The sequence below is a fragment of the Gobio gobio genome (genome assembly GCF_949357685.1).
Source record: "Gobio gobio genome assembly, chromosome: 15".
Taxonomy (NCBI): Eukaryota; Metazoa; Chordata; class Actinopteri; order Cypriniformes; family Gobionidae; genus Gobio; species Gobio gobio.
In genome coordinates this window covers 29935722-29956644 of record NC_137108.1, presented here as the reverse complement: position 1 = coordinate 29956644, position 20923 = coordinate 29935722, and the positions used below count along the sequence as shown (strand labels likewise).

General features: G+C 38.7%; 1 protein-coding gene across 1 annotated transcript; it reads right to left on the bottom strand.

Moving 5' to 3' along the window:
* Nucleotides 1-664: 664 nt before the first annotated feature.
* Nucleotides 665-20909, bottom strand: tmem67 (transmembrane protein 67). The gene is made up of 28 exons (XM_079836571.1): nucleotides 20695-20909; nucleotides 20268-20356; nucleotides 20088-20178; nucleotides 19907-20006; nucleotides 19752-19821; nucleotides 19595-19666; nucleotides 19432-19494; nucleotides 18010-18164; nucleotides 14909-15017; nucleotides 14740-14826; nucleotides 14126-14191; nucleotides 13504-13660; nucleotides 13288-13411; nucleotides 11039-11144; nucleotides 9359-9415; nucleotides 9142-9240; nucleotides 8966-9064; nucleotides 5173-5259; nucleotides 4954-5053; nucleotides 4703-4842; nucleotides 4434-4574; nucleotides 4252-4332; nucleotides 4015-4131; nucleotides 3823-3939; nucleotides 1928-2032; nucleotides 1737-1839; nucleotides 1505-1647; nucleotides 665-1414 (listed from the first exon to the last, which is right to left on the bottom strand). The coding sequence occupies exons 1-28, from the start codon at nucleotides 20885-20887 to the stop codon at nucleotides 1334-1336; spliced, it is 2952 nt and encodes a 983-aa protein (XP_079692697.1). The 5' UTR covers nucleotides 20888-20909; the 3' UTR covers nucleotides 665-1333.
* Nucleotides 20910-20923: the final 14 nt, after the last annotated feature.

Genomic DNA, 20923 nt, shown 5'->3' with positions numbered 1-20923 from the left:
GTTTCAGCACAGTTCTGATCAAGTCATCACTGCCTGGCAAATAAATGTCATTGTAAATATATGTGTTAGGATTGAACAAATAAAGCTATGCAGATAGAAAGATGTAATTTGTGAAATGAGTCATCTGTTTGTCATTCCTCCTAAACAATCAAAGCTACAGGGAAATGTTGGACACACCCTTTGAAGTGCTACGCAAGGTTTCTTTTGTACTTTTTAAATGGTAATGAGGACAGTGCTAGAACAGGTATGGCTCCATAGCTCAGTGGTTAGAGCACTGGTCTTGTAAACCAGGGGTCGTGAGTTCAATCCTCACTGGGGCCTGCAAATCAATTTTGCACAAGTATCAAAAACTATTTGCAGACATACATAACTTCCAAGTGAACCACGTATTCATAACAAGAGGAACACTTACAAGTCATCGCATATGTGTGCTCTGAAGAACTTCAGACTATGTGCTGAGCTCCTTCACAAACTTAATGCAATCTATTATGTCTATGGCCCTGTTTATACTTGGTATCAAGATGTATTCTGGTCAGTCGGATCACAAGTAGACGAGGGAGACACATACCTGTTTTTTTAATCTGTCTCTTTTAATCCTGTCCACTTTCAACCACTTCTGTCCTGATTTCTTCAAGGAGAGGGTCTATGTATAGTTTTTTTTTTTAGATCTTTCAATCATTGAACGCACATGGAGACTGAGTTGACGGAAAAAACATAAGGAGATCATCAGCTTTTGTTTCTGCTCCGATAGCCACAAGACCACGCCGGACGCTGTGAGTGTGTGATAAGACCCAAACTTGGGTCTTCATCCGTTTAAATCCCTAATGGCCAGCAGCCCAGCACACTTCCTATAATGTTTATGCATTAGGTCAGTAGACGAAGAGTAGGCTGTCTTTTGTGGCTGTTCGAACACATTCGACCACAAAGCAATCCGGTTGAATCCGTTTCGACTACATCTGGAAGTGGTTGAAAGTGGACAAACTGTTTACACCTGTATTTAGCATCGTCCACTTGTGATTCGATCGACAAAAATGCTTAATACCAGGTGTAAACAGGGCCTATACTGTATGTAGTATCAGATTTACTCAGGAAGACCGCTACATGTAAAACCAAGTAATGATTTAATTGATCAAAAATATTTAAATATAAAAACATTTATGCATCAAACTCCAAAATGTATTGGCTTAGAAAGTACAAAAAAATCTTGCACAAATAATGCTTTTATGCAAAAAAATACAAAAGTCTGTAGACGAAACCTGAAGGCTGCCATGGCATAAAACACAAACACCATTACAACAAAAGAAACAGAAAGCAGGTAGAAAAAGCAGAGGAACTAGATAAGAAATCTTTTGTCAACCAGAGTTTTGCTGGCTAGGTTCCTGCGGCCCATTCCATTTCGGATTAATCTGAAGACCTAAAGGAGAGTATATTAAAACTTCAGTTTAATCATCACCTCAAGACAGTCGAACCAAACCAGCCCATTAACATATCCACATATACTAACCAGTTGCTGGATGTATGTTAACACAGCTGCGAGAATGAAGTTCTGACTGCCTAGATCCACCACACAGAAAAAGAGTGTGTCAAAGATCAACAGCACAGCCTCATTACCATAAAAGAGGACATCAGCGAATGAGTGAGAATCATCTGAAGGAAGATAAACACAAAGATATTCACTCAGAACACTAATGACTGGGATTTATTATGTGTGCATATGATTATAAGTGTGTTTTTACCATTATAAAAGATGCTTTTATCCAGTGGCTCTATAAACTCCATACCAATGAGTCTCTCAAATAGCAGCTTATCTTTCACGATGTAATCCATCTCACGATGTGCCTGAGAATACGAAGCATTCAGAATAAGCAAATCAAAACCACAATATACTACAGGGAAATCACAAGCATCAATTAAATGCAATCCTCACATGATCGATGACAGAGCCCAGGAATCGGTTCATTGTATGGTACGCTTTTGTGCTCTGCTCACATGGATTGGCTGAAGCATCCACCAACCTTGAAGGACCATTTCTCTGTAGGGGTAGAGACACTGTTAGCCAAAAGATTTGTGTGTGAGTGTGCTTAGTATACTTCAGAGACAAAATTGTCTTCAGAAGTGTAAGGTACATTTTGAACATAGCAAACTATATCAAACCATATAAGGCGTTTTTAATTATATTAAAGTTATATATAAGATGTTTTCTAGTTCTGTAGTAAACACATTTTTGTTTGATAAAGCTTCCATACTTTTCTCAATATAACTAGTGTGTTCGTTGTCTGTAGCCTTGAACAAGTTCTCGGAAACTTCAAGGTGGGACAGCTGCAGATAACGCCAACAAAGGAGTTTGTTATTGGGTTTTTGTGTTATTGGCCCTCGCCCGTTGAAATGAGAGTATAAAACAGTGGTCGGGAACCTATGGCTCGCGAGCCACACCTGGCTCTTTGACAAAAATAATGTGGCTCATCTCTCACCCTGTAAATGATCGATAAAAAAAATTAGACACATCAACAGAGATCCGCTCTCTGCAGAAAAAAAGCAGCCAATTACAATTCCCTTGTTGTACAGCCAACCGAAGTTAATGAAACGTATGATAATAACTAATATTCAAGTTGTACCGGCCGCGCACGTTCAGTGCTGTTAGCGAGTGTCACGAGTCGCGAGTCTCGCGACAGCAAACAATAACCACTTGCGTTTCTGTGGTAACAGCTTCTGCTCTGGGATTCAAGCAGCTGTGGCTTGTTTAAGGTAACCGAAAACCATTTTTAGAACAGCAGCGAAAATATAAAAGTAGACTATACAAACTTTAATATATCCTTTTATTGAAACTGGTGGTCTGTTGTGGAAAGAGACATTTCACCCGCGGGTACTTTCGCTTTTGCCGCAGAGACCCTTGTGATAAAGAAATGTGTATTTATGATAATCCACGCAGATTTCAGTTGACGAAAATGAATGATAAAAGCGTGATAAGTCACGAAAGACAATTGAATTACTGACAGGATGTTGTGCACGCGCTCCGAGCGCAACACGGACAAGCACAGCTTTGTCCTCGGCTGCACGTCAGATTAATAGACTACAGAAATATATCAAAATGCCAAGTCGAGTATTCACGTAAACACAGTAGATGTTCACACACACAAAGAGGATTTATAACTCAACCTCACAAATCCCTGCACAATTAATTCCATATTGCAATTTATTTATTGTTTTCTGCAAATGTGTTTTTTTTTAGTTATGGACCTAATAATTACTTTTGTTGAAATTTTATTGGGGAAAAAAGCATGTTTTTTAATAATAATTTAATATTATTTTTTTCTGTGGCTCTTTTGGAAAAATGCATTAACCAAAAATGAAAAAATGGCTCTTTGGTCAAAAAAGGTTCCCGACCCCTGGTATAAAAGAACGAGCTTTGGTTTTTGTCTTTTCTGACTGCACAACCTGCATGTCTGAATTGACCTTCTTGGCAAGAATAAAAGCTTTTAAAGACACTTTGCTTGTGTTTTTCAATTCTAGCGTCACCATGATAATTATTCAATTTGACAAAAATCTCATGAACGCATGAACTGATATACTTTCAGTGCAAAATGTCACTTTAGATAAAAGCATCTGCCAAATGCATATATGTTCAAAAGGAAAATTAATCATAAATAGTAAATTATGTTTTTTTCTAAAAATGTAAAAAGTTATCTTGTATATTATAATAATTTTTTTTATTATAGAATAATAATCATTATCATTACTGGCTTTATGAAAAAAAACAAAGCCAAATTTACTTATGGTATCTTTTAGATAAGTAAATACAAGTGTGTGCAGTTGTGTTTATACCCTGTTGATCGGCTCAATAATCCGGTCGTATTGTACTCGCAGGCGGTTGGTTATTGAAACCTGAAATGTCTGAGTGTCTGAGTTTGGCAAAAGTCCCCTTTGGCCACACAGATTCTCCTAAAACACATACAGATAAAATAAGTCTCCCATTCATACTTCAAATTAAAATGTAAAACTCAAAATCCATCTTACCGCCTCCCTCTTCAGGTTTGTATTCATTTCATCCATGTTAGTGTCAGCATGACCATGAACAGAACGTCCATGGATGTAGTAGCCAAAACATCGGTGAGACAGCAGCAGCACTGAGACCTAACAGACACAAATATATACATTTAAAGGAAAAAAAGCGGTCTTAAATTGTACATTTATTGGCTATGAATTATAGTCTGTTCAACTGCAAAGAATATTTTTATTTTGCCTAATACCTACATTGCTGATTGAGCACAGATCTACAAACTGACGAATCTTGTCCTCAACAAAGCGCTCATGGAATACTGTGAAGAATATCATCTAAAGTAATATGACACAAAAAGGAATGTGTGAAATAGCACAGGTGACACACTCAAAGAGACAGACTGCTTGTCTTTGCGTTTATATGGTTTTTTTTTTACCTGCATTAAGCCAATGCAGAGCCACATAGCAGAAGCCACACCGTAGCGGAGTACGAGGCTGTATGAAGGTGTGTATGCCTCAGGAGACCGACGCAGGTTGGACAAGGGGTCTCTTAGAGCCAAATTTGAGAAGCCCACCACCTGCAAGCACAATATTAATTTTTTGTTAACACAATTCTTAACAAAGTGGCATTATCTGAGTGACCAGTTTGAGAATAAGATCTTTAGGCAAACTGTAGATCAAAGATGTTGCGTGCTGTTGGTCTCACCTCCAGAAAAAAGAGAACAGCAATGACTTGAAAAGTGGGGTTGATCTTGCGAATGGTCTGAATCTCATTCCACTCATTGGCCACAAAATATGTTCTCCAGATACTGACAGGAGATGCTTGACTTTTTGCTTCGCCAGACCCTGAGCACATTAAAACACATTAATATAGAATATTCATAAAAAAACAATTGGGTTAAAACTGTATAAGTATAGGTGTATTTGAAAAACACATTAGAGGAACAATGTAATTACCCTCCACATGTTTACTGGATTTACCACGAGGTCTTTCCCAGTCTATGAAGAAAATATCCACAGATAGCTGAACAAAGAGCTTATGAAGAAATTGTACAGTCTATAACGAAAATAAGAGTTGGGTTAAACTGGGAAGAAAGGGAACGGAGAGAAGAGACAAATTATTACTTAAATTATGCAAACTGCATTGTATAAGCTGATGTACATATTTGCACTCACCTTCAATGCAAAGGCACAACCAACATAAACAACAAAACGCTCCTCCTGAGCTGGTAAAGGCAGCAACACGGACACAAATAGCTGGGCCTGGAGATATACAAAAAAAGCCTTGTTTTTATACGTCTCGATTCCATCTTAAGGCCCGTTCACACCAAGACAAAGATCAGTGCGATAAACATTTTAATTTGAATGTATGGCTGTTAATGCATCTGTTTAGACAACAAAAACATTCGCATGCCGTCAAAGCGACAGATTTAATAAGCAATCAGAATTATAATAAAAAATATCCAGGCTCTTCCCAGCTTTATAATGCCAGTGAATGGTAAATGAAGGTCAAGGTTTTGAAGATTTTTGAAGGTTAAAAAAGCACATCCATCCATTCTAAAAGTACTCCACACGGCTCCGGGGGGTTAATAAAGGCCTTCTGAAGCGAAGTGATGCATTTTTTGTGCGAAAAATATCCATATTTAAATCTTTATAGCCTAAAAGAACTAGCTTCCAGGTGGATGACCATACGCAAGTCGACTAAAAGAGTAACCTGTGCCCCGACGCATGAACAAACGTGGAAGCGGAGCAGATAGAGCAAAACAAAACACCAGTCACGAATTAGAAGTTTAAAACGAGAATTTTTCAAGAGAAATGTCGGAGGATTGAGATATAAGAGGAGCTTGAGTTTGTTGCCCAGCCCTATTTGTTTGAACGGCGTGAGGCGTCAAAGCTTATGCTACTCTTACATCATACATTGCGTCACAAGTTACTCTTTTGGCGCAAGTCGACTTGTGTACGGTTATCTGACAGAAGATATTTATTTTAGGTTTTAAAGATTTAAGTAGGGATATTTTTCTTACAAAAAAGCATCGCTTCGCTTCAGAAGGACTTTATTAACCCCCCGGAGCCGTGTGGATTACTTTTAGAATGGATGGATGCATGTTTTCCACCTTCAAAATCTAATTTACCATTCACTGCCATTATAAAGCTTGGAAGAGCCAGGGGATTTTTTTTATATAACTCTGATTGTGTTCGCCTGGAAAAAGAAAGTCAAAAAACACAGAGGATGGCTTGAGGGCGAGTAAATTATGGGATAATTAGAGCTTTTATGTATTGTTTATCTACAGGCATGCTAAACATGGTTCTGTGTTTGATTTGGCTACTAGTAAAGCCAGTGTTTAGTGTTAGTTTTGGGTTAATAGTTCTTGCGACAGATATTTGGCTATAATCGTTCTAAAAATACAAAAGTAACAATGCCATTCAGTAGCAATCACTATAGATCTGCAGTCTTTACTCTTGGTCAAATATATGAAAAATTATGCAATTTTTTTAAAACGAAGCATGAACACATGTTACAGTGCACCCCACAAACACAATCAAGCCTTCGAAAGAATGTGTTTTACCACCCCTTTAATGAATTATTTTAACGATTTTAGTATTCCGCTTGCTGTGTGCGTTTTTAATCCACATTTCTAGGTACACTCTGAAGTTTGCAACCAGGCCTGCTGACAGGCAGCTGTCCTGGATGGTTGTAAAACATCCTGGGGGTGAGAAAATAGTTCACAGGATTGAGAGGACCCCTCAGCATGTGTTAACGATATATCTGCTTTAGCTGACCTTAGGGTCACATGTGCCACAGTCCTACGTGACTTCACTGGATTTACAGAATTGTACCTCTTTTATGTATCTTTCTTAAAGAATAAAATGAAATCACTTCTGTACTAGATGTAGTATCAGCATGTTTTGGGGAAGTGTTTTGTTGATAGTTAAGACTCTCCAACTTTGGGGAGAACTGAGATTCTTTGGAGCTTTTGTGTGTGTGTGTGCGTGCATGATCTGTGCAGGTCCAATGTTGGAGATCAGACCTAAATCATTTCTGAATACGACACCAGACCTGAAGACGATTTTCTGCGACCTCCGAGGTCACCAATGATCTAATTCTAGTGATGGGGCGACAACTAGTCTACCTAGACTAGCAATATTCTTTTCTATCTATCCATGTGAGGGATGTTGCATGTTTTTAGAACTAATCAGAAGTCTCCCACATGTTAGGGATGATGTAATCTATGCCCTTGAAACTGGTATAATTGGTCAGGCCTGCGACCTCCTCGTGAGACTCTGATGCTGGCTCTACCGATGAAACTACAAACTATTCTTCAGTAAATTTTCTTCGTTGATTGAACATCCTGACTCCTGGTCTTCTTTCCTCATATCTGGTCTCTGGGTCTGAAACTGTTACCCCAACAGTATGATTTCTCTTATTTAGTCACATTTTCACAGATTCTGCAAGTGGTTCACATACTTTTTCTTGCAACTGTATCATTTTGAGTTGTTTGTAATCAAGTATTAATCAATATTTTGCCTTCTAAATGTTGAGACTCAAGCTTATGAGACTTATAGTAGTTATAGAATTACATGTCTTTTCACTGGAACATGCTCTCTCCATGTTTTTGAGAGAAGCACCCAACACATGTTAAAACATATTTTTACTTTTCTAGCTGACATTGACAGCCGAGGTCACTGAGGCCTATGTTTCCTATGTGACCAATTCACAGTTAAAGCACTTACTTTTCATCTTCAATCACTAGAAAATAGTGAAGAATATTGTCTGAACCTCTTTCTGAGAGAAAGTACATCTTATCAGCATGTTTTGGGAAAGTTTCCTGATCAGAGCTAGAGCTCAACCAACTTCGACCTTGAATAAGCTGTGTGTGTGTGTGTGTGTGTGCGTCAGTATCTTTTGTTACAGGCCCTGCTATAGTGGGGTGAACATCTGGCACCCAGGGGAGATGAAATGCCATCTTTTAGACGAACTGACACCAAGAAACACTGATATGTGACCTTGGTTGGTCACTAAATCACGACACCTGTTGTCATCCGGATAATCATTGGAGATACACTTCGAACTATATATATATGTCCATGTGTGAAGATTTTCTAAGTGTATCTATGTCTTAACCAATCAGAATCATTCAAGTTGAAGTAATGATGTAGTTTAGTGACCTGTGTTAGAAAAGAATTGCTGTTGTACTGAGTGTGTACACAGAGTGGCCTACAAACTCCTTGTGAGCGTGTACATATTTCTTCAATTTACTGCATCTCTGACTCTTCATTCATCATATCTGGTTAACCGTAAATTCCTCTACACCCAGGGCACGAAGGATACAACGAATTAATCATTTGCGGCCCAGACTATCCTAAGATTCATTGCGCACAGGTGACGACAGGATTTAAAATAAATTTTTAAAGCCGGATTACACTTTTAAATTTAAGTATTGGGTTTTTAACTTACTGGCAAACCAATAAAATAATGCTTTTAGAGACAAGCAGAGACACTTAAAAATTATGATTGGTGGTGCTCACGAACAGAGTAGGTTACTTAGCGGTAATACACATAAATACACTATATTGAATACATAATTCTGAACGGCTATTTGAAATAATGTAAATACCGCGGGTGTCAGAAACACAAAATTGCACAATTGTCTTGATGTGAACAGGCATTTAGACCTAAAGATCTCCATCGAAAATAATGGGTATGTAAACAGCACATCCTAGAAAAAAAAATCTCATTTGATAGGACAGTGGAAGAAAATCACAAAGAAACAAAGACACTAAAACCGATATTTGAGAAGTGGGTGAGACTATGCTAACAACAGAAAAAGTGACAGACTTGCCTCCACTGTCTGGAAAATATTGAGAGGGACAGAAAAAGAAAGGAAAAAGGAAAAAAAGATTTATGTAAGGCTTCATCGCATTCATAATAGACTAGACAGCATCACCCAAAGACATGACAAATGCAAACCTTAAAGAATATGAGCCAGTAGAGGCCTGTTCCAACAGTGATGATGAAGAAAACATTTGCTAGGTCACCAGCATAAAACACCAGAAACTTCATAATGGTCTGAAATAGAACGGGACATTATTATGAATATATGTTTTACATTGTGTTTATAACCATGTCGGAATGGGAGTTCTTACCTGTAGGTCAATGAGAGGAGATGCAATTCTTCTTTTCCAGCTTGCGGTCTTCAATAAAGAGTGAACAACAGCCACCCCTCCCAGCACACCAAGAGCAATCTGGATATAAATCCACATATAAATAAACAAGCAGCATTACAACATACACCAGAATGTCCTTAGTCTCCTGACCAACAGAAAACAGAAAAACTGGCGTTAGGTGCATTTTCATACTCACATCAGTTTTGATCCGAGCTTCAACCTGGTCCATTGTATACTCAAGAGAGAAAGATACCTGTACATACATAAAAACAGAAAATATCTTAGCTAGCTGGTCATTTAAACACTTTAAAATGTGTATAATATTGTACGATTTCAGACCTGCGTTTTATAAAGCACAATGCTAATAATGGTCAAATCATGTCAAAATGGTAATAACGTTAAATTCTGTCAATTTATTTACTATAAAATGTACTATAAGTATGCTTTACTATTTACAGGGTTCCTACACAATTTTCATTTCAAAATTCCATACTTTTCCAGACTTCCCTACAGATTTTTCCGACCATATTAAAATTCAACTGCTAACAAGTATGTTACATTCTAAAGATTTAGTATTGGCGTTTTTGCCTTTTATTAGGATAGGAAAGTAGCTAGACAGGAAGTAAGGAGGGAGAGAGAGGGGGGCGGGATTGGGAAAAGTCCATCTCAAACTCGGGTCTCCCGAAGCACAACAGCACTACATGGCGACACACTTACCCACAATGCTATCGGCGCCGACAAGTATGTTACACTCTGAGTCAAAACCTCTATGTAGGCTATCATGTTAAATTTGTAAATTTGAAAATTGTAGCTACTGTTGCTTGTACAAGTCAATTTAACACCAAACCCAGTCAAGTTCAAAGCTCTAAATCAGTGCAATGTTATTCATATTTGTAATTTTGTACATTTAAATTAGAGATGCACCGATTGATCGGCCAGGGTTTTGGAATTGGCAGATTTTCTGCATGATCGGCCTGACCGGTGATCGGCCGATCAGTCTCGCGTGTCTCCGATTTTGAGTCGATCTGTCTACATGCGGCTGTGAGCACGAGCGCGGCCGCGGCCGCGACGTTGATGTCATGAACAAATTAAATGACTTGAAAAAAGATTTGTTCATTTTGCTGAACGAGATTCAAAGATCTGAGTCAGTAAATTGATCCAAACTTCCCACTACTATTTTGACCTAGCATATGGGTTACAATTGCCGCCTCCCCAATGTTGGAGATGTCAAATGAGTTGACATAAAGTTTGCAAATAGCTTTCTTTATAAATGTTAAATCTTTGGCTAACCAGGCTTTATATTTAGGATCGGCAAGCCAGCCCTCGGAAAACTTGCATTTTCCCATTTTGTTTGCCGTGAAGTCCACACTCAAATGTAAAAATCAAGCATAACGTTCCAGGTGTTTTTAGTCAAGCAGTTTGAGGTAGGGGCGCTGTGATGGCAACTGCCGCCTAACAACGTAACAACCAATCACTGCAGACCTAAACTCCAGCAGATCAAGTGTAAAAACGATCGTCAGCGCTGGCTGACTGATCCAAACGCCATGAAAAAAAAAAAACAATTGTATTATATATTATATATTTATTATATACATTTAGAAATTCTTAATTTTATTTTTAGAAAATGAAATAGGGACAATAGTCTGGAAACATAAATATTTTTCCATACTCTGATTAATATTTTCCATACTTTTCCAGACCTGGAAATTACTCAAATCAAATTCCATACTTTTCCAAACCCGTAGGAACCCTGTATTTATTATATTTTCATAGATTTTATTTCTTTTCTGCAAATACCCCAGCAGAAAGTCAGTGGTCTCCAGTTTGAAAACCCCTGGCCTAAGCTATTACATGTAAAGGCATGTTGTAGACTTACAGTAACAGTCTGTGTGCTGGGGTTAGTGACGAGTATATCCGAGTAGACCACGGTCATCAAAGGGGGGTAGACCTGTCCCTTCTGTGTATTCGGAACCAGTTGAAACCTGTTCAGTGCAGCACATCAAGCTTAGTGAGATCTCAAACTATTAACACTGAGCTTAAGCCTAGGTTATCATAGTTCTTAAAGGGTTAGTTCACCCAAAAATGACATTTCTGTTATTAATTACTCACCCTCATGTCGTTCCAAACCCAGAAGACCCATGTTCATCATCGGAACACAAATTAAGATATTTTTGATGAAATCCGTGAGCTTTCTGGCTCCCATAGACTGCAATGTTATTACCACTTTCAAGGTCCAGAAAGGTAGTAAAAGACATTGTTAAAATTGTCCATGTAACTACAGTGGTTCATCTTTAAATGTTATGAAGCGACGAGAATACTTTTAGTGTGCAAAAAATGTACTCAATTCTAGTCAGAATTTGAGTCTGGTACCGCTCCATTGAGCTTTGATTATGGGGCGTGTTTCAACCGAGCCAGGAAAGACCTCAATTGGATAGACCCACACCAATCAGAGCAACGGAGCGACGCGTAACGTTAGTTGTCAAATGTCAACAGAACTCAACTGCAATGTGTTACCAAGTCCGTGTTTTTCTCCATGTCCGCGGGTTGAAGCGACCCCAATTATGTGATTATATAAACCCAGGAATGCGAATTTTAGCAGGCAACCTTGCCAAAATAACATATTTTGCCAACCAAACGCCATTTTTTTCCGGAGAACCCCCCGGAAGTTATTGTTTTGGGCTATAGTTTTGAGTAGCAATTGTGCGCGACATTGCAAAAACACTTGGAAACCCTGTCTGCACGCACGCTGGATTAAGTAACGTTACAAGAAAAATATGAGTGTAAACGATCTTTGCCAGTAATAAAATAATTTAAGGATACACAGAGTACTTACCAACACGATCATCGTTTCTGAGAGAAATAGTGAAGGTGAATGCATATACGAACAAGTTCTCCGTTTAGGATAAGAGCAAATTCAACCCAAGAGCCTTCGATGACGTGGATGATTACGTTACTGTTGATCATCTGTCCATCATCGTCTAAAGCCCGCCCTGACAATTTCATTGGTCCGAACAGTTTCTGTTCGGGCATAATTCCTCCTCTATGGAGCGAGTCCAGACCGAATTGCCTGAGCAAAAAAAATTGTGGGCGGGGCTAAATTCGGCTGGCATCCAGGCTACAAAAAATGTATAAAAATAAATAATTACTTTATTAAAGGGGCTATATGCAACTTTTCCCCCAAAATAAACGTAACAATAGCCTTTTTATTTTACCATTTATGACTCAAACATCTCCTGATGAGCATACTGACACCTTGTCCGCTCACAGTGGGTGCACCTATAAGCCTGTATCCTATTTTTCCTATTTTCTGGCGGGTCGTTTTTTTCCCGCGCTGTCTGCGGATGTGACGTCACCACCGCTGCGAGAGCGAGCAGAAAATAAGAGCAGTTTTGTTTTTTGGCCACAGGTGTCAGTCGCGAGTTTAAATTTCAGAAAAACGCATATAGCCCCTTTAAACAATTTATTTTCTTCCGTGTCGAAGGATGGATAAACGATGAACAAAGGTTTTACAGGTTTGGAATGACATGAGGCTAATTAATGACAGAATTTTCATTTTTGGGTGAACTAACACTTTAAACCCAGCTTTTAGAAGTAGGGTTAGCACCACTTTTTACTCAGGGCTATGAAACCCTAATTCTAACCCCATATTGCAGTGCCAAACATGTACAGCGGCATTAGAATGTTATGACTAGATGATTAGCAACCAGCACCCAATCACATGCCTTATATTCCTGTGCTTTGAAGGGGCAAGGAAATGGAAAACAGCAATGGAAAACATTTCAACTGGAGTGAAGAAGAGACTTTTCAGTCTTACCGTTATAGCCCGAAAAGTCCACACAAGTCAGAAAAATTATAGTACAGATGTGTAATATGAGAATGTGCAATGCTTGAGCCTCCGCAAATGTGCGAAAAAGGACGTTAACACAGGGTTTAAGATTGTACATTGTGAAACGTCAGTTTATGAAAAACCAAGATTATTTGTTAACACCGAGCAAATTATGAGTAATGTGAAATGTGAAGCAAGATAACCCAGAATTCCATTTACTTGGGGTTTATAATGACTTAATTTCAAGTGTGAAAAGCCCTTATGTGTGTATTATGCATTTGGGAGTGCGTAGTATTTACCCGATCTTAATGTTAGAGGCCACACGTATGGCTCTGGGTGAAGAACTCAAAGAGTTTTCTCTCCCACTCAACGTGTCCACAAGCATCAGCCTCCGGGTCAGGTACCAGTTATTCATGTTAGATCCTGACACAGGAGAAGGTGGCATGGAGATAATTTAGCAGCAAGTTCTTCACAAATGACAGTGTTTGATCAAAAAATGTGTTTGTATATTGTACCCTGATTAGTGAACTGGCCATTAAACTGCTGGTTGACATTTAGGAGAGGCACTGCAAGAAGACGCTTGTCATCCTGTGCCTTCTGAATGACCAGGAACACGTCATAGAACACAGGCTCTGGATAACCAGTCAAGAGCTCTGACACAGAAAGAACACACTAAGGAAAGAAAAAAACCTTTAACACACATCCACATATTCAGCTGAAGATAAAAACATGCATAAATACAAAACAGCAGAACAAATTGCTCAATACAATATGACAGAACACATCTAGAATTCTTCTAAATACTAAAATTGATTCTTTGTTTCCTCGCTCCTCTGTCCAATCAAAGTTGGCTATCTTAAAAGACATCTCAGTTCTCTGATTGCACCATGAGGAGGAGAGGAACGAGGAGTGAGGAAGCTTTCTAAGGAGCTTTAAGCCAGGATGCACAGGTATATACTATGTGGACGTCTTTCTTGTCAAAAAACATGACACGCATACAATTTCTCCTCCCCCTTCACATCTGACCCAACAATTTGAATGTATGTTTTATCTTTGCAGTTTAAACCATACATTTCAACAGGGCTTTATTATTCTTTATTATGAATTTCACAGACACAGAAGATAACTGAGACTCACACTCTGCTTGTAGGCTGTCCCAAAAGTGAAGGCGGACTGTTGACTGGTAAGGGTGTCTGGACAGAGCTATAGGCAAGGCAAGTTTATTTGTATAGCACCTTTCATACACAGTGGCAATTCAAAGTGCTTTACACAGAAATGAAATGAAAAATATTAAAAAGTAAATAAATAAACAACAGAATAGTCCATCCAATTTCATTCAGTCTCATTCATTCCAATTTCATTCATTCAGTACAGAGGATAAATTAAGCACAATACTTTTCAATTCCAGTTGTTTTATTATAAGCTTTCACAAAGAGGGGTCAGGTTGAGAAATTAGAAGTTAGTAAGAATGTTAAAGTAATCTTGAAATCAAAATACCTTATTTTTCATGGAATATTGCAGTATGTATATATAGTAATTTATGACTTAATTTTCAGTTTAGGGTAAACCATCCCTTTAAGAACATATTTTTTTAAGAGGAAAATGACTCATGGGAGCTTTCATATTGATATGTTCCTGGTATGGGAATTTAATTGAAATAAAATTTTAATAAAAAAAGAAGAAACAAATGACAGGCTTTCTAACTTCTTAAGTTAGAAAATAATAAGAATATTTTTATTCTTAAAATGTACCTGCAGGTTTCCTCCACTGACACTCTCCCATCTCATAAACTCCCCACGCACCGAGTAAACAGCAGCCCGCAGCTCGATGTTAGTGTTCTGAAAGTGGGAAGACGGTTTGCGAAAATGACAACATGTATGTTTATGTTTACAATAATGTTTAGATGTCCATGGTGTTTACCTTTTGTGCCCCTTTAAAGCTGAATCCAACAGGAAGTGGTTCATTCTGTAGAATCCGTGATGCCAACCCAAGCTGTTCTCCATAGTATAGCCAAGGCAGGTTTGTCCTCCTACAGCCACAACATTGTCTATGAGAATCACAAATACGAGCACACTGGGTTCTTCTGCCCATTTGACAGTGCTACTTCTTAAAAGTATCATTATGTAAGCAGCTGTAATATGCAACTGATGTAATATCAGATCAATTCAGCTCTTCTCAAACCTCATCTCAGTCATAAAGCAGTTGATTTTGAATGAATCACACTGTATTTAAATATAACAGATGCAATTTATGTTGCAATTTACGGATCTCCTATGGTTGATTACAGATCTTATTAATGATAATTTAAGAAAAATTTGCAGCACCGCTCACACATATGTGAGAACGTGACATGAATCCAAAGAAGACATTTGTGCAAATTAACAGAAGGATTAAGGGGAAATCAGCAATGTCATAAGAGTATGTTAAGAAATGTGTCAAACCAGTGGAACACAATTAGCTTGTTTTATGTTGTATGGTAACAGTATACAAAATTATCTGTTGGACAGAGCTGTAGCAATTGTGGGCACAGACATATAGATGAATGAATCTTTCAAATGATTCGATCAAATTAACATCCCTTTTTACAAAGCACAAATTCAGCTCCAGACCCCAGGAAATCGACCATTTATCACCAGAGAGACGGAAGCTCGATTCTGCCCGGAGCTACTAGTTGTAGATAATTAACCGACTTCCTATGGACTTTTGTCCAAAACTTAGACCAAGAGGACAAAGGACTCATTGTGATCACAAGACAAAGAAACAAACCAGATCTCTGTCTTTTCAATGACCGGTAAATTAACTCCACATGACACAGCTAAAACTCCAAGCAAACTCACAGAAACTGTTACATATGGAGTGCATCAAATCACTGATTATTGGACTTTCATTCAAATAGCCTTCGACATAGCTTGTTAGTGTGTTACAACTGATACACGTGACTATTATGCATGTATATTACTCACAATTCATGCGATTATGTAACTATTGAATGAGTAAGGGTATAATCCAACAGATGAGCTGAATTAAATCTTTATAGAATTCATCATGTCCTTATAGTAAGAAATTAGGTCTAAATTTACTCTCTGATTAAGAGCAGGAAACTAAATTACTATAGATAACCCAATTTTATGGGAGGGGTGGAGACAGAGTCACCCCTGAACCCTAATTGGCCAGAACCCATCCAGGGGATGGGCAAATATTTGAGTTTAATCTCAGAACACGAACGAAGAATTCAGTTCAAGTCAGTTCACAGCGGTTCAGTTTTATTCACGTCGGTTCAGAGCCTGTTTGCAGCCTGTTCAGAGCCAGCAGTTCGAGCCGGTTCAAGGCCTGTTCGTTCAGAGATTAGTTAAATCCTAGCAGTTTGACCAGAGTTGAATTCTGAACGGAGAGCTCCCAGGAGACGATCTGACGATCGTGGCAGACCAAGATCAGAGAAAATGGGTTAAACAACGATTTCATTCAGGCCATCTGCTCTTCTCTCACTTTCCTTTCTTTTACTTAAAGTTTATTTTCTTTCCGTTAAGTCTCGGGTTCTGTTAAGTTTCGCGGCAAAAGATTCTCAACAAGTCTCCGACAGCGCGCTTCAACTTCAAACAACGCCCACAAGACCTCCAGCCAGCCGCCAACACGCCACGTGATTGGCTTCCCAAGACGTCGATCAAAAGACACGACCAGTCCTTCAGCGAATCAAAGACCTGGGAAAACCCCTTCTCCAGCGGGGAAAGAGAATCCCCTGTCTGAGACAACACGAGACAAAAACGCAAGTAATACCTCTAGATTCCAAGCTGAACTGGTGCATTAGATCAAATGTAATAACCCTGCCTAAGAAACGATAGGAGGTTAAATTACTGATCAATGGTTTCTTCAGGTTATGTGTGATAAATGCATATATTGCTTGGGATTTCATAATTTCTATCTTAGAACTTATTCTTTTCCTCACCTTCTTCCTTTCTGCAACGTGTGTGAATGTGCAAGTGCGTGTGTTTATGTTAGATATTAGTTTGATGTGTTAGAGAAATCAATAAAGTTCCGTTTGTATTCAAAGATAACTGTTCTTGTGTTATGTGCTTATGAATTTAATGTCTTGAACTGCCGATCTAAGTTACCTGGCTGTTAAATAGTGTTTTACTATTGTTCGGATATTAATATCCGCTGCAGAGTTGATATTTACGGCCCGTTCAAATGAACGCTGGAAGAGTCATTTGCTCGGCTGTAAAATAGACTCTCAAAATTCCCTATGAATTCATTAATTCATTAATTTGAGCTAAATATACATGTTTCCCTTTGTGGGGTTACAAATGTATACATTGTTATATCTAGGTTCCAATGTAATAGAATATAACTGAAAACATTACATTTTGAAGTGAACTTGAGGACGTCAGGCCGTGTAAGTGTTTGAGACATTAAGTATTTTGTCTTTATGCACTCACGACTATTTACCATGACAAGTTTAGAGCAATACTGCTTGAGTGATTGGATTAGCATCTATGCATTTGAATGACACTGTTATGCTGATTGAATTACGGCTGATGAGACAGGAATGTAGGGTGTGTCCTTTTTTAACCTATACAACATTTGCATTATATTGCTTAGAGTGTCTCCTCCCCTGCTGTATAATCTCTCCCCCTTTGGAATGTATATAACCTATCAGGTATGCTGTTTAAATCAGACTGTTTTCGGGCGACCTGCAGCACAGAGAGTTCTCATTAAAATAATTAATTCTGTTTGATCCCGACGTCTCCTGGTCTCTACTTCAAGAAACAACTGAAGTTCACAACACCTTTAACAGAGTCCCCTTTAAGTTCTTACACATCGGCGGACGAATAAGTTAAGGTGTAAACGTTAATTCTGAATTAATTATAAATTATAGTGTAATTCGAGTCTCTTTCATTTTAATTCAATTCCCCGTTGAGTTATTATTTTATCTGACTCATAGTCGCTACAGAGCTCTCTTGGCCAATTTAAAATGGTCCAATAGTAAATAGCAAAGTACAATATAATAACTGTATATGTATTACCAGTAGGAGATGTCCTGGCTGCTGCCCTGAGCAGCTGTTGCTCTGTAGATTGTGTTGTAGAGGCCACAGGCATCATTGTTGATGGTGCTGGAAGAGTGCATGTTCATCACACACATGTTGCCCAGAGACTGGCATGCTGTCCGGTTAGAGAACAACTACAGAACAAAGTGAACAAAACGTATATGTGTTCAGAAGTACGGCACATAAACATTTAAAGAGGACCTATTATGCTTTTTAAAATTTTCAACTTTCTATAGTGTGGATCGTAATGTTGCTGTTTGAGTTAAGTTACAAAGCCCACTTCAAAGGGAGTTATTGTCTATATCAGTAAACACTGTTACTGAACTCTCTTAAATGCCTCGCTTGTAGGTTTAAGTTTTTCCGGGAATGTACACATCACAATATCCCTCATTTAAATAATTCCCAGGGCATGCGCAAAAAAAAGGACGAGGCCTGGTTGAGTTTCATTAGTAGTGTGCTGAAAATCATGTGCTGCGTCCCAATTCGCCTACTTATACTACAACCTTTTTGTGAAGAAAAAGTACATACTTTTGAGGGTGTAGCAGAAGAGTAGGCAAGCTTTGGGACATACTACTTCATCATCTTTAACAGACTCTGTCGCTTAGTTACGTGCATCGCGTCACAGTTAAAATCATCCACATTCAGTTTAATTTCCTACCGTATCGGAGAGAAATGTAGACGCATGTTGATCTGCCATTCGTGGGTCTTTAATGCAGAGACTCCCCTCATGTGTTTGCAGTTTAAATATAATGATGCATTTAAAAGTTAATGGCCAATCGCATCATTACAAAAGCTCTCAATGCTGCTGTAGGTGAAATATAATGTGGAGAACTTTGAATAAATATCTTTTCGTCAGGTGAAATACTCATAATTGATCACTCAAACCTATACCTCTCTACTTAACCGTCGGACTCGCACATCCGTTATGTTTGTAGTTTATTAACACTTTTTATCCGCGTTTGTAGTTCTAATCGAATCCTCGTCCAACTCGCAATGGGTTGTTGGCAATATCAGCCGTTAGAGTGTGCGTCGATCTGTACTTCGAATTTTGACCGGAAATTGTAGACCACCCGAGTATCTTTGGAATACTCTTTTCAACATACTACAATTTGGGACGTACTAATTATTTTTTCGAATACTATTTAGTACGGATAGTATGCGAATTGGGACACAGCAATGGTTATGGTTAGGGCGTGACATTTGGTCAACACTACACAATGATCCAGCTGAGCAATCAGAGCACATTGCGCTTTTTGGAAGAAGGGGCTTCATAGTGATGAGAACTAAACAAACAGACTGGAAAGAGACACGGCAACAATGCAAAATGATGTGATAAAAGTGAAACCCTATTCTAGTAGACCAGTTAAATAGATGAAAATGCATGTGTGTGTAGGAACTTACCAAACAGGCAGCTGCTGAAGAATACATGAATCTTGAAAACCATGCTGATGGGAGAGAGAGGGTCTGTGTAACACAAACACGCATTAAACTTTAAAACAATGAACCCAAGCACACTAACAACAGTACACAAACACAATTCATAATGTTAACTTTGGACTCTTACCAGTTGGCCAAAGATGACATTTGAGGCAACTGAGGTAGGCAAACTGTTTGGAGGGAAGCACATCCCTCCTGCCTGTAAACAGTGAGATTTTTCTCATCACTCTAAATGCGTCACATAAACATATACATCAATGTAAACGAATGCACCAAATTCTCACCAGTACGTTTGATGTCCCGCAAACACACGATTGAGATGAGTTGATGAACGAGTCCTCACATCTCACACACCTAAGCATACACATATCCGGACAAAATTAATTGCTTTTAATGCAACATGAAAACCCAGTGCCATTGATGGGAACGGCAGCATTACCTTTTGCCTGTCATATCTGGGGCAGAAAAAGCAGGCTCTGTCGCACTACATGGTTCACATCTCGCTGCATTTAATGGATTCCCATTCCCATCTCTCTCCACTGACAAATACAATAAGATGCCATACAATTATTTTTAAAAATGCAGCAACGTTTACCTAAAACTGTGCACCGTTTACCTACCCAGCACACTTCCCTCAGGACACTGGCACTTGCCATTCACCCCTACACTTCCAGGACAACGGATACATCCATACCCATCCTGAGTAACCCCCTGCGAATTTGAGTAAAATAGTATTAGTATTCTTAATACAGTAATAACATACGAGATCTCAAATGAGTAATCCAAATTCAATACAGTACCTGACCGGCCTCAGGACACTGCTGGCACGTGATGGACGCCCCATTACTGACCAGCACCCTGAAACCAGTCTGACACTCACATGCAAGTCCTATATGGCAGAAATACACATACACGTACAAGCTGGTTTACAATTAAGCATGTTATAACAAGTTTTATGTTTAATAATGACAAACAAACCTCTCTATTGTAAGCATTTATTTGTTTATTGTGGTGTTTTGAGTAACGTTAGCTATATTTGCATAACGTTTTTATCAGCTCGCGTGCAGTGGATTCACTGATCAGATGCTTACTCGAATTAATCTAGGTTAAATCAACAACAATTATGTCGATATATCAGTAAATGACTGCTCTCTAGTGTAGAACTTCTATCATTTACAGACTAGGCTGGTCAAAACAAAGCAAACTAATCTGTTCGCGCGCGCGTACCTGATTTGCTGTTGACTTGATTCGGTCCACATTTCACACAAGACAAGCTCGAAATATCAAAATAACTTTCAGCAGCACAATCCGAAGGCTGCTGAAGAGATATAGAAAACTGCTGGCAAGAAATGGCGTTTAATTTTAACAGGAATATGATCGAGCAACTGCACAGCAAAGCTCTCAGCGTCCCCGTCGCCATGGTGCAGATGACGCTCGATGACGTACCTGTTTACGC

Excerpts from the sequence above, each read along its gene's own strand:
- tmem67 (XM_079836571.1), bottom strand. The coding sequence starts at position 20,887 with ATGGCGACGGGGACGCTGAGAGCTTTGCTGTGCAGTTGCTCGATCATA. Across the intron at positions 20,357-20,694 it reads TCAAGTCAACAGCAAATCAG|GACTTGCATGTGAGTGTCAG; the intron begins GTACGCGCGCGC and ends TCTGCCATATAG. Across the intron at positions 9,416-11,038 it reads CCAGCACACAGACTGTTACT|GTATCTTTCTCTCTTGAGTA; the intron begins GTAAGTCTACAA and ends ATGTATGTACAG.